Source organism: Erpetoichthys calabaricus, chromosome 5 (assembly GCF_900747795.2).
Source record: "Erpetoichthys calabaricus chromosome 5, fErpCal1.3, whole genome shotgun sequence".
NCBI classification, from domain to species: domain Eukaryota; kingdom Metazoa; phylum Chordata; class Cladistia; order Polypteriformes; family Polypteridae; genus Erpetoichthys; species Erpetoichthys calabaricus.
Genome location: NC_041398.2, coordinates 87,309,838 through 87,324,149, shown reverse-complemented (window position 1 = coordinate 87,324,149; position 14,312 = coordinate 87,309,838). Strand labels below are relative to the sequence as shown.

At 39.0% G+C, this 14,312-nt stretch overlaps 1 protein-coding gene across 4 annotated transcripts in view; it reads right to left on the bottom strand.

Annotated features, from left to right (window-relative positions):
- Positions 1 to 14,312, bottom strand: part of ccdc149a (coiled-coil domain containing 149a) — a 142,470-nt gene that overhangs the window by 28,059 nt on the left and 100,099 nt on the right. For all 4 annotated transcript variants that reach the window (XM_051928632.1, XM_051928633.1, XM_028801747.2 and 1 more), the window contains exons 7-9: positions 13,881 to 13,953; positions 13,415 to 13,499; positions 8,320 to 8,464 (exon numbers count right to left, since the gene is read on the bottom strand). In XM_051928632.1, coding sequence (XP_051784592.1) covers positions 8,320 to 8,464; positions 13,415 to 13,499; positions 13,881 to 13,953 — 303 coding nt within the window. The remainder of the gene's footprint in view (positions 1 to 8,319; positions 8,465 to 13,414; positions 13,500 to 13,880; positions 13,954 to 14,312) is intronic.

Sequence of the window (14,312 nt, the reverse complement as noted above, 5' to 3'; positions counted from 1 at the left end):
GAATCAGGAAGTGCAACAGATTAGCAAGGAGGAAGTAAGGACAGCTATGAAGAGAATGAAGAATGGAAAACCCGTTGGTCCAGATGACATACTTGTGGAAGCATGGAGGTGTTCAGGAGAGATGGCACTGTTGTTTTTAACCAGATTGTTTAATGGAATGTCGGAAAGTGAGAGGATGCCTGAGGAGTGGAGAAGAAGTGTACTGGTGCCGATATTTAAGAATACGGGTGATGTGCAGGACTGTAGTAATTACAGGGGGATAAAATTGATGAGCTGTCACAGCATGAAGTTATGGGAAACAGTAGTGGAAGCTAGGTTAAGAAGTGAAGTGATGATTAGTGAGCAGCAGTATGGTTTCATGCCAAGAAAGAGCACCACAGATGCGATGTTTGCTCTGAGGGTGTTGAAGGAGAAGTATAAAGAAGGCCAGAAGGAGTTGCATTGTGTCTTTGTGGATCTGGAGAAAACATATGACAGGGTGCCTCGAGAGGAGTTGTGGTATTGTCGGGAGTGGTAGAGAAGTATGTAAGAGTTGTACAGGATATATACGAGGGAAGTGTGACCGTGGCGAGGTCGGCGATAGGAGTGACAGATGCATTCAAGGTGGAGGTGGGATTACATCAGGGATTGGCTCTGAGCCCTTTCTTATTTGCAATGATGATGGACAGGTAGACAGACGAGATTAGACAGGAGTCCCCGTGGACTATGATGTTTGCTGATGACATTCTGATCTGTAGTGATAGTAAGGAGCAGGTTGAGGAGACCCTGGAGAGGTGGAGATATGCTCTAGAGAGGAGAGGAATGAAGGTCAGTAGGAACAAGACAGAATATATGTGTGTAAATGAGAGGGAGGTCAGTGGAATGGTGAGGATGCAAGGAGTAGAGTTGGCGAAGGTGGATGAGTTTAAATACTTGGGATCAACAGTACAGAGTAATGGGTTGGAGACGGTGGCACTGACCAGAAAGCAGGAGACAGAGCTGGAGGTAGCAGAGTTAAAGATGCTAAGATTTGCACTGGGTGTGATGAGGCTGGATAGGATTAGAAATGAGTACATTAGAGTATCAGCTCAAGTTGGACAGTTGGGAGACAAAGTCAGAGAGGTGAGATTGCGCTGGTTTGAACACGTGCAGAGGAGAGATGCTGAGTATATTGGGAGAAGGATGGTAAGGATAGAGCTGCCAGGTAAGAGAAAAATAGGAAGGCTTAAGAGAAGGTTTATGGATGTGGTGAGAAAGGACATACATGTGATGGGTGTAACAGAACAAGAAGCAGAGGACAGAAAGATATGGAAGAAGATAATCCACTGTGGTGACCCCTAATGGGAGCAAAAGAGAAAGAAGATGATTTAGGTTTCTGCGGATAAAGAGCAACATATTTAAAAACTCATTTATTCCTAGAGCTATTGGGGTTTTGGAGCATGTGCTGATTACAGCGTGCTGTCGCTCCCACCACATGGCAAACCAGCCAGATTGAGATCCTAGTGCAGCCGTGCAATGGGTAAAACCTCAACAGCACACTGAACAGTGTGGTGTAAGTGTTTCTGTTACTTGTAGGGTTTCTCCTAAATTTTAAATTATATTATGACTTGAAATAGCGCCACAAGAAGAAATCGCACAGAGCAAGATCAGGCGAATGTTAAGGCCACCCGACATCGATGTGCAGGAAGATCAGCTTGCATGGATTTTCGTGCTCCCCCCTCCTCAAAAAAGTAAGAGCCTACAATGGCAAATTCCACAACGGTGCACCAAACTGTAACACACTCACTGTACAGGGGTTTCTGATGAAGTTCACAATGGTTGGTTTCAGCCCAATACCGAATGTTTTGCATATTTACGCAACCATTTAAATGGAAATGTGCCTCATTGCTGCACATGACGATGGCATCTCGATTAACGGGTTGCAGAATGTTCGTTCATAACTATCTACACTCTCCCAGTCTCTCTTAGTGAGTTCCTGCACTACCGCTATTTTGTATAGATGGAAATTAAGGTCCTCATGCAAAATCCTCCTCAAAGACTTGTTGGAAATGCCTAAGGCAGAAGCATGTCTGCGTGCTGAATGACAAGGAGACTGCAAAATAGTTGCCCTTATAGCTTAGGCGTTCGAACAGTCCGAGGACAGCCTCGAGATTTTCTGTTCAATGTTGTACCCGTCTGTCTAAATTTAGCCTGCCACTGACGAATTGCTTTCCGATTTGGGAAGTCACCATTAGGAGGAATGCTGAAGTGTGTTCAGAAGGCATGTTCCGTAGTGATGATGGATTCGTTGTTTTTGAAGAATGCTTCGACAGCGAAAGCATGGTGCGCATCGGACCAAGGGATGTTGCCGACTGAAAACTATGAGGGATCACCTATCAAAGGACCTCTACCCCAGCTCACTCGGCTGCCTCTACCTTGCGCAATGACCTTGAGAAATGTACTTCATTTTGGCACATCCTGTATTATATATAGCATTTGAATTCTTATAATTTAATGTTCTGAAACTTTAAACTTATAAGTAGTGATGAGCGAAACCATCTGAAATCACAGAAATGTTCATGAATTTCGGCAAACTCTGCCAAATGCACTGAAGTCAATTGAGAAGGAGGAACTGAACTAGTTTTGAGCGGTTCATAATGGTGCAGTGGTGTTTTAATTGTATCTGAGGGCTATGGAAGTGTCTGCTAACTATATTTGACTGATTATCGTGGCCAAAAATGCGATCTAATGGGAGTCAGCAATGTGACAGCATGCCACGAAAAACAAAAGACATAGATGGAATGATAACCACAAGCAAAATACAACAAATGACCACAAACTAGCAATAAAATATATATATTGTTCATTATACTCACAGCTTTCAATCTTGGGGTACATATTAGCCGTGAGACAAAGGAGTAGTTTGCCAATCAGCATTACTTGTGAGCAGAAAAGATTCCTGAACCTGCTGGTACAAGTGCCAATGGTCCTGTACCGTTTGCCAAAAAGGAGAAGTGAGAAAAGCAGCTGTGCAGCTCTGGTATTTTTATTTTGATTTGATATGACTGTATGTGTATTCTAATACAAATAACATAATGACAGGCAGCAGGCAACTGTTACCATCTTACAACTTCTTGAGTTTGATGTATGTTAATGTTGTTACATTTAATGATTTCACATACTTGCACAACAAAATGATCAGGTTGTGTTTACATTAACTTCTTAATCTTACATTACTGTCATTTATGATTTTATCCTATCTTTTGATTTTACATACATATACAACTTTTGTTTTCTTACTGACATAAGCCCAATTTAACATTACCATGTTTATCATTTTAAAACATTTTACATTTTTGAAGGATGATGTTGGTTGTGGCTAGTTTTTCAGACGTAATATTTGTTAAAAAAGTGTTAAATATTATTTCATAATTATTTAAAAGTTTAGTAATTTACTGTATTTACTGTATTTTAAAAACAGTGACAAATATTTCAATAGGTGTGCTATATATTTGTTATAAAAATTAAAAAAGGATAAATATTACTTTAATGGCTAATTTAAAATTTTTTAACTAATCCAGCATATATACTAGTTTGACTCATTTTTGTCAGCACAGCCCTCCACCAACAATGCTAGCCTCTGTCTGCAAGCTGAGGAGGTTCTGGAATCCCATCTGCACCCTACAATGACATCATACCCATGGTCTCCAGCCCTCCTCCACTAGCTGGACAATGTGTCTCTGCTGATCAAGTGAGGAGAGAACTGGGAATACTCTGCACAAGCTAGGCTTTAAGGCCAGATGGAATCAGCCCCAGAAAATTGAAAACATGTGCCAGCTAGTTCTGCGGGGTTCTCTCTTTCTCGCAATTGCAGAAGGTTACCCAGGTATGGAAAACATCCTGTGTGGTCCCAGTGCCAACAAAAGGGCATTCCAGTGATCCCAAGGACTTCAGACCAGTTTCTCTTACTTCATATATCATAAAGACCTTTGAGAGGCGTGGTCCTAAAACAACTTTGGCCCCTGGTTTCAGAACATCTGGATCCTCTGCAGTTTACCTACCAGGCACAAATAGGTATGAAGGATGCTCTCATCTAAATGCTCCACAGAGTCTAATTCCAAATGGACAAAGACATGTACCACCGTCAGCATAATGTTCTTTGACTTTTGTAGTGTTTTTAACACCATTTTGCCTCATCGCATGGGGAAAAAGCTCAAGGCTATGTATCTTGATGCTCCCACAGACTCCTGGATTATGAACTCCCTGACCAACAGATAGCAGTTTGTGAGGTTCAGGGACTGTGTGTCAGAAATGGTGGTATATAATGCTGGAACACCTCAGGAAACTGTCCTATCTCCCTTCCTGTTTAACCTCTATACAACACCACAGGGAACTGTCCTGTCTCCCTTCCTGTTTACCCTTTACACAACAGACATGTCCATTATAGGCTGCATTAATAATGGAGATGAATCAGAGCACAGAAAAGCCAAGGTGGATTTTGTCTTGTGGGGCAGGGACAACAACTTGCAATTCAGCATCAGCAAGACAGAAATGGTGGACTTCCAACAAGCCAAGAAGCCTTCTGAGACCAATCACCATTCAGGGGGAGGATGTCGACGTGGTGCAAAGCTACAAGTACCTGGGTTGTAACATACACAGCAAACTGGATTGGTCTAACAACACAGAGGTGCTGTACAAGAAGGGACAGAGCAGACTGCACTTGCTAAGGAGAGTCAGGTCTTTTGCTGTGTGCAGCAAGCTGCTGAAAATGTTCCAGCAGTCCTTAGTAGCCAGTGTGGTGTTCTTTGTTGCAGTCACACACAGTGCACAAAAGAAGCACAATGCCTGAACAAACTTATCAGGAAAGCCTGCTCCATCACAGGGTGAAATCTGGACACACTGGTAGCTGTTGTGGAAAAGGATAAAACGAAAACTGGATGCCATCATGAAAAAATCCCCACCATCCTCTTCAAGTGGCTCTCTCTTAGAGTACTTTTAGCCATAGGCTCATTTTACCATGGTGGTTTATCTGTCAAAAAGTCAATAATGTCACATTTCATTTAAGTAGAATTACATTAGCACAGATTAACTGCTAAGGTAACAAACTAGATTTTGTTACAACTGCAGCAATAACTTGAAAAGGCTTAGGTGTTTCTAACTTTAAGGACAGGCACTATCATCCTGTATAGCACTGTAAACCCTTGCGATCAAAACGGAGACAAAGTTTTGTATCTAGTTGGCATTGAAAAACAACGTCCTTCAACATTGCCCCGTTTAACATTCATGGTTGGTGCTGAGATTTTGCTAATTGTCTATCATACTAGCTGAGCTGCTGATGGGTTAACAAGTATGCACATAAATGTTACATGTTTTTTATTCTGTCTAAAGTTGGGAAACTTGTGCATGAACACTTCCAGTTGTAGAAAAAAATGACGAGAGATTTGTGTAAAAGAAGTCCGTTTATGCATTTCTAATTAATCAACATAGTAGGATACTATGTGGCAGGCCACTTAAGTAAAACTCATTGGCCTGATTTGGCCCATGGGCCTCCTGCTGAGCATTGCTTCCCTAAAGAGTAGTACCAGAAACGCTGATGATGTTGTTGGGAGCATTCGCTGATAGCATGTTGCCACACCCACAACATGACGAACCACTTGGATTATGACCGTTTAGAATTGGAAAATGCATAGGTTAAAGAAGGGTATTTCTATTTAAAGCATCTTGATTATTATTAAATTACACTGCTTTTGCAAAAGTATGTTTTTCCTATATTGCAAAAGTATGTTTTTCCTATATACCTTTTATGCCAATATATATTTTTTCAAACATGTACAGTGCTCCTATTACTTTTCTCTTATACAGGTGACAATGATTTATTATCTTGGCTGGCAACCATTTGTGACAAAGAAGCTATTTATGCATTTAACTATGACAATGATTGTTAATAGAATAGAAGAAGTGACCAAACATTTTGAAGTACCTTTACACTGCTTTTAACAGATAAAAATCAACCAAGATGTGCTTTATTTTTATAAGATTTCTAAGTGCACTTTTTTCTTAAATGATCCTAATCTTATTTAAACTTTGGAATGAGACCAAGTACATCTTAGTCTTGCTGTTCTGAAGGTGACTCATAGTTACTTAAACAGAATACCAAATGCCATATTGAACCCGCAATTACTGTTATCTCTAATGAGCCTGAACACTTGGAGCAGTGAGTGACATAAGCCTTTGTCTTCCTATGAAAAAGATATAATCATGAGACAAAAAAAAAACAGAATATTTTATACTGAACAATACACACATATGGGAACATCATGTAACACCGAAGATCTATAAGTAATTAATGTAAGACAAGACATTAAAAATTGTACTTTACTATTGCTAAATTTCATACAGATTTTTACACACATTTTTAGGATTACCAAAACTGAAATCGGGATTAAAATTACAATGCATGCAAGCTGTGAAATGAACAACATGAAATGCTGGACAAATCTGTACGTACATTTGTAAAATTTCTGTAGTATTAAAAACGTAGCACTAAAGATTAAATCACCAAATGTTCAAATTCTACCATTTACATGGATGAAAATAATATTGATTTTAGTACATCTGCCATCATTAAACTTGAGCTGTATTAATGGCAACAAACTAGTTATATAATGACTAAAAACAGAAAAAATATGCACATAGGCTATATTTATACGTACCAAGACTGACACTACTCCATTTATTTTCATGTTTGTTTTACATTGGATTGACTGGATGGAATCTTACATGTAAGTGAGGTACAAAAAACAGTTATCACTCTTCTGCTTTGTTCGACCTATAACTCATGCACACTACCAGTTAGGAAAGCTTTTTTACTTACCCAATAACATGAACATAAATAAATTCTCTTTCACAAACTTTGGAAACTCTATTTAGATGAAAGGAAACACTTCCTCTGATTGTCTTCTGACAAAAACTCATCATCACCTGGCATGATATCTGTTATACTCAGACAGCAGAACAACTCAAGAGTAACTGTTGATATAATTTCCAGATATCACTAAGAGTCCTACTGTCTTCAACTCATTTGCACACTTACTGCCTGCTACACCGCTTAAACAACAATGATGCAATGCTTTGTTTCCTAGTTTAGCAGAAGTCTCGGTAGGCTTACCAGAAAGAAAATATTTTTCCCCTGGTTTTAGGTAATGTAAAATATCATTTTCCATTGTGTTAAGGGGAGTGCATTAGGTTTCTTCAAGTTGAGCTACATTACTCAATGAGCTAACAACATAGTGTAGAAAATCACAATGATCGTATCACTAGATAGTCTAATCCAAAAAGAAACACCTCTACCTTATAAGATTTTAAATTAGGACATTTCCAGAACAAGTGGTCTAGCAAGGCTGGAGTTTCATGGCCTTATTCACAATTAGGGTTCAATCTCTGATATTTGAAAAAATGTAACCTGAAAAGGTGCATCTGGTATATAATTTGAATTCGAATTATGGCATTTTTTCAAAAATTAATGAATTATTATCATGAATTACAGAACTGCACTCCTTACCTAAATTACGGATAGAGCTCTCTTTTACAGCTGTGTTTAAGATTTATTGGTGAGCACCAAGTGTGAGGTGTGATGAAGCAGGTTGGCTCCACACTCCAATAACCACTTTGGGAGCCTCATGAACGGTATCAATAGTCATAACCGAGTACTGGGCTGTAGCAAGTTCACCCTCTCTTTCTTTTCTTGTCTTTTTCTCTTGTCCAACTCCACCTTACAATAAAGTGTGCCAAATACCAAAATATGCCTCCATGGGTGCAGTGACTCTAACACAAACCTCATGAAGCCAATGAAGCAATAAAGACAAACCACACCCTTGTGTGTAGGTGCACCCCGTCTTAATCACTCTACCAACTGCATGCAGTTGCGCGAGCCCGCACATCCAAGAAGGTCAAGTCAGCTATTTAAATATCTATTTTATTATTTAGCTAAATGACCACAGGTTGCTAAGCTTAGGACCCTTTATTTCACACCTGGACATTAACTAATATAGTCTGGAAACGCTACCAGTATTTTCCTTGTTACATTTTTGAGCATAAATGCTGACTGAGGACTAGTGAAGCTTCATTTATTTTTTAAAAGGAAACAGATATATGTGTTATGCTAAGTGTGTACACATCTTAAGCCCTACTAACAGTGTACTGGATTAAATATATTAATCTAGAAAAAGTTTAAAGTTCAAATTTATATTTGAAATACAGGTATTTAGGAAAAAACATCCAGAAAATAACAGTAGTTCCCTCTAGAATCTGCTTTCTAAAGCTCATTACACCATGTAGCATAATACAAAAAACAGATCATACTTGTTTGTTTGACGCTGGTGTTGAATAACCATGTTTTTTTCATGAATGGACTCCAGAAGGGCAGTAGCCAATGACTTCAAATCTGATATAGACTGAGGAGTAGCTGGTAAGCTGCAACCATTTTCTTCAGATAGCAATTCTTGAACTGCAATATTTCAGAAGAATAATAAATTACACAAAAGAAAAACTGTAATATGTGAACTATCTTGACAATTGAATGATGACAACACAATGCATTTTGTATATTACAAGTATGATTGTAAATGTTAGCAGATTGTCAACCATAACTTAATATTGGATATATGAGACCTTGGTTGAAAAAAGCACAAGTGTTCGATACATATCTAATGTATTTATTACAGGAAGTTATGCAATTTAAAATCCCCAACAATACCGGACACCAGGCACAAGTCCAGCAACACACAAGGCTTTATTTTCAAGGGGGAAATGATTTTCACCCATTTCCCACCAGCATCAAGCAGAGTAAAGTGCAACTAAAGAGCACAATACTTTCTCTTCACCTTCTCTCCTCCTCTAGAAAGCTTCGTCCCTGTTTCTCCCAACTCTGGCTCTCTGAATGGAGTGAGGCAGCTCCTGTTACAGAGAACCTGGAAATGCTCCTGGTGTCCTGTAATTGGAGCACTTCCAGGTGTGGCAGAAGTACTTTAACAAAGTGCTCAGCAGGTCTCCATGTGCCCCCTGGCGTTGACCACAGACCCCAACAGGGCTGAAGCTTCTAAGCTCCAATTCCATGCCATTGTACCAAACCAGGGGGGCTACTTCTGCTATTCCGGGGGAGGTAATGCCCTGTACATGCTCTCTTACCCGGTCCTTCCATCACGATGACGTCTCAGCTGGGTAACAGTCCCAGCCGTCAGTCACAATGTTAACTTATACATTATAATAGGTTAGACTACCTTGGTTGGCAAATAAAATGCCACTCACAGTATGATGAGGGAATTGTAGAATCTACTCCTTTTCTGTAATACTAGTTTAGGTCAGGGATATGATTAATTTCTTTAATAAATATATTTTTTTAATCATGCTTGCTTTTGTGCCCTGGTTGCCTGTCCAAACATTGTCCTAAAAATCAAATACAGATGAGAGCCTATGGTTCCTTTAGTACATATCATGACACTGCCACTACCAGGCTTGGCAGTTGTTAAGAGTATCTTAAGATGGAATCTCCCAAGACATATCTAGGCACATGTTGCCCAGAAGGTTCCATGTTTAACTTATCCGTTTCACAGACCATTGTTAAAATGTCTTCACATGCATCTAAATACATTTTAACAAACATGAATTATTCCCCAGATGATACTTTAGGTTTTTTGCTTTTTTACTTGTGCTTTTATATATAACTAGACAGTAAAATACACTTGACTTGATCATGCTCTGTTGACCATATATGTGTACAATGATTTAAGATATAAAGAGGTAGGGGAAGTGACGGCGAAGGTGGTAGGGATGAGAATGGCGCCCGTACACATGCACCGCACGGTCTGCCCTGCTGCCCGCTACCGAGAGTTGATTCTACAATAAAATAAAAATAAAAAGAGGAATAATTCCAAAACTCTTCACTTTTAATATAAAGCTGTAGTGCAGAGTTTCAGTATAGTATATGCGTACCAAATTTCAGGCTAGAGGTTATTTGATTTTTGACCTTCCTAGGTTGACCTTTGACCTTGGAGGTCAATCATTACCCCGAAAGCGGACAGTAGACATCACAAAGTATATGTGTACCAAATTTCAGGTCAATACGTTGTGATAGACGGCCGGCAGCTCAATCAGGTCGGGACGTCCCAGGACACTAGGTGGCAGCTCCCCTGGACGGTAAATGTACCCCGGACTCCCGCAGGGCATCAGGGGACATGGAGTCCATTTTCTCAGCCCTGTTGGGTGCCGTGGGTGCCACAAGAGGGAGCTAATAAAGGACCTGGGGACTCCTACTTTTCTTACAACCCGGAAGTACTTCAGAGTCATGAGGACGGAAGCCCAAAGTACTTCCGGGATGCTTGAGGAAGGATGATGTGGCGTTTGACCCTGAAGAAGAGGAGAAGCACTTCCGGGTCAATGAATATATAAAGGACTGTTGGAGACCCAACAAGGGGAGCCGGAGTTGGGTGGTTGGGTGACGAAGCTGCTGGGAGTGGAGGATTATTGTTATTGTATTTAGTGATTATTGATTATTGGAGAATTGTGGCATGTGTGGTGCTTTGTGCACTTTATTTGAAGAAAATAATTAAAAATTCTTCTTGGTGTTTTTACACGTGTGTCCTGGACGTCTATCGGTTGGGTTTCACGGGGCAGCAGCGACACCTAGCGTCCACAAGGTCAAATGGTTTGTGAGCTACAGGTGATTTAAAATCCCGGACAGACAAACGAACAGCCACGGTAGCGTATTATATAAGAAGATTGTATACAGTAGACCCAGACCCCCGTTACCCTGTGTTCGGATTCAGCGGGTTGGAAAATGGATGGATGGATACAGTAGACCCCCACGAAGTCGTGGTTCAGAGTTCGCAGCCTCAGTCATTCGCAGATTTTTCCTTAGAACCTATCTAATAATTATTAGCGGAAACCGCAAATATACTCCGCAATTTTTATGGCTTTTTTCATGGCAATACTGTAATGTACAGTAGAGAGAACAGGAAGCAACTGTAGCGGAAACGCGGCTTGGGATGGAGAAAGTAGCCAATAGAATTTGAAACAGCGACTTCCAGCAGTCCCTGCAGTGGCTCTGATTGGCCTTCTGCTGAGGGTGCTGGGGCTATTGGGGTCAAAGGATGTCAGCACGGCTTTTACAAAGGGGGCTGGTGACCAAAAGCAAAAAAAAGTTTTTGTAATTTGTGTTTCAAGTTCCTGTCTCTCTGCCTGCCTTCTGTTGGGTTACCTGTACTTATTCATTTTGTCCTGGATCATTTCATGTTTGGCGTCTGCATTGTCTGCCGTCTGCCTGTGTACATGAGGACTGTAAGTGGATTCATGGCCAATCCTGCAAAGAAAGAAGCGCTCCTGAACCCGTCTTCACCATTTCAGGAACTAGCGGTAGGACTATCTTGACATTCCCATTCAACGTGTGGATCTCTGGACTATCTATTTTCATCATTACATTTCATCTGTTGCCGTTTTTCATGATTTACTGTGTGTATTTTGTTGGTGCTTTGTTGTATTTAATGTGTAATCGCTGTATGGGGAACAGGGGTTGTATCGTTGTTTTCATTTATTTCATTTGTTATTTCATTACATTCTTTATTTGCTGTTTGATTACCGGACTGCTTTGTTTTGTCTCTGTTTGTGAGTACATGTGGGTTAGACCAAGGCTGGGTGCGTCCCTGGATTCTCCACCATAAAAATAAATAAATCTCCTCGACGGTTTGAATCTTAGCGGGCCTAGACCGCTACAGCGTTACTCATTTCTCCTTGCTGCTGATTGACTGTGATGCATCTCCAGCTGAGTGTTCTTGTGTTTTCCGTTTTGTTCCTCTTAACCCTTAAACCACCACAACCACCTATAGTCGTTTCCCAGTGCCATTTGCGAGCACACAGGAACAGACTTAAAAGCCTGAACAGTGCCTGTCCTTTCTGGCTGATTGCTTTGTTTCTCTCTCCTCCCCAGGCATCCTCTGCTCCTGTTGGGGGTTGTGCTCCCCTATGATGTTTGTCTATTCTTTAATCGATAACTAACTGCATACTGAGCTCGTTTTACTTCTGAAAGAGACGTGTTTGTTTGTTTGAAGTGTCTGAATAAAGTTCCTGTCTCTACAATCTCCTGTATTTCTGTGCAATTCTGTGACACACTGTAGCCTCAGTGTTTCTGGGATTGAGACAGTGTCTGCGTTTACCTCTGTGTGTTTGCGTGCTGCCAGTTCAAGCACAGTTAGCTCAGTGATTTACTTAATTTTTACCATGGCGGCAGTAATTGTGATGCTCTTTGCATGGAAAAAAATGTGTTCTTTTAAAATTTTAAATTTTCTTTGCAAATTGTGACGTTTACTTAAAGTGCAGCAAAAAAGTATTTGGCGTCCAGGGATGCATTAAGTATGTGGCAGTTTAAGAGTTAAAGCCCCAAGATGTCGTCAAAACGCCCTGCACCTTCTAAGGATTTCTGGCAATGAAAACGTGCTTGCATGGACTACAGTACACATAGCGGTAACATCAGTATTTTACATTCTAGCACTGCGGGAGACATAGCAGTACAGTATACAGGTTTACCTTTACATTCTTTTTTTTAGGTAATGTATTAAGCTGAGTTTGAAATTAAATTAAAATGTTTTGGGGGAATATTTAGGGTTTAAACTATAAAAATAGGCTTTTTTTTAACCACATCCAAAATTTGCGGTTTTTCACAAATTTTGGGGGTGTACTGTACCTTGCTCTTGGAGAAATTTTTGACAGGATAGCTACTCCTGGAATAATTTACTACTTTTTCAAACAATCCCATTTTCAGCAATACGGACCTCAGTGTTCAAAGTGGACTCCATTTGTGTTCGCAAAGAATTTGCAACCTTTCCCAAACCTTTTACAAAGGTTTTTAGGAATTTCTTTTGATCACAGAGTGACAATAATAATAGAAGCTACGCACTGATAATGTAATTCTACATTGCTATTCATTTTTATATTAGGTAAAGTTGGTTTAAGTCAGAAATGATTGTTAAAAGTATTTATATAATGAAGGAGTTAAACTAGACAGATAGGTAGTACTGTATTTGTTCCAATAAGAAAATGTACATTTTTACAAAAGCTCAATATATACAGTACATATTAAAAATCAAACAAACAAAAAAACAACCCCCCTCAGAAACATACCAGAATTTTGAAAAGGAAGAAAAACACCAATGCTAATATTTGCATTAATATCAGGTTTAGGAGCTGAGATTAAAGCATTCGCTTTAATTTTGTCATGGAATGGTCATAGTAAAGGTTACAAAATTCTAAAATGTTTTCATATGCTGGTAAGCTTGAAAGTCAATGGTGCTCACTCACAAACTAACAGATATCAAAAAATATCATAAAATTTCTTAAGTCTTAAAAAACAGACAGGAAATAAAAAATATGCATATAGGCAATATTATGAAAAGTTTTATTTCCTAACCTTGCCGGGCAGATAGGATTCCTGTAAGAGCATTACTGCTGGATCGTGTATTTGTTTTAGAATTTTTTCTTCGTTCAAGTGCATTCTTCACAATGGAAAAAAGAAGTGCAAATAGACATAAATATTAACTATTAATAACAATGTATAATTTAAACACAGTCAAAAGAAAAATTTTAATCATATAAGAAAAAATAAAATGAATCTATAAAGTCAACTGACTTTTCTTAGTTCACAAATTGAGTTTGAATTAGGGATTGAACCTATAGCTTTCTGCTTTTCAGAACGGTGTCAAAGCCAAATACTAATCTATATGTAAGGTACTGAAATTGTTAAATTATGATGACAAGTACAAGCTTAACATGTAGCATTGCACCTAAACCTATAATCATTTGTTAGAGGGAAAATGAGCTAAACTATACTAAAGTTTGTGAAAAATAAAATCAAGTACTTCTATTAGAGATATTACCTTGTATTTAACAACATTGTTTTTGAGAAGGTTAACTTCTTCCTGCAGTTGCTTAAGTCTTTCATGTAAATATCTAAAGGAAAAAATAAAATGACTTTAATTACTTCTTTAATTGCTTCTTCAAATGCAAATTCAAATTTAAGAAACAATCTGGCATTCAGTTTTTTGTCAAATGTAAGAAAACTACTTGAAAAATTCAAAATACCATCTCATTTACTTTCCTCCACTACTATATATTAAGTCGTTTTTACAGAAATAGTCCTAATTAGTAAAACAGACTGAGTAATTGTTAAGTTCAGGTTAGTTCATCACAAATATTTCAAAAGACTTATTAATTCATGTAAACACCATTACCTTAACTATTCACCATCAACTCAATTTCTACCAATCAAAACAGTGAAAGATTATGTAGTCACTGTGTCAACAATAAAT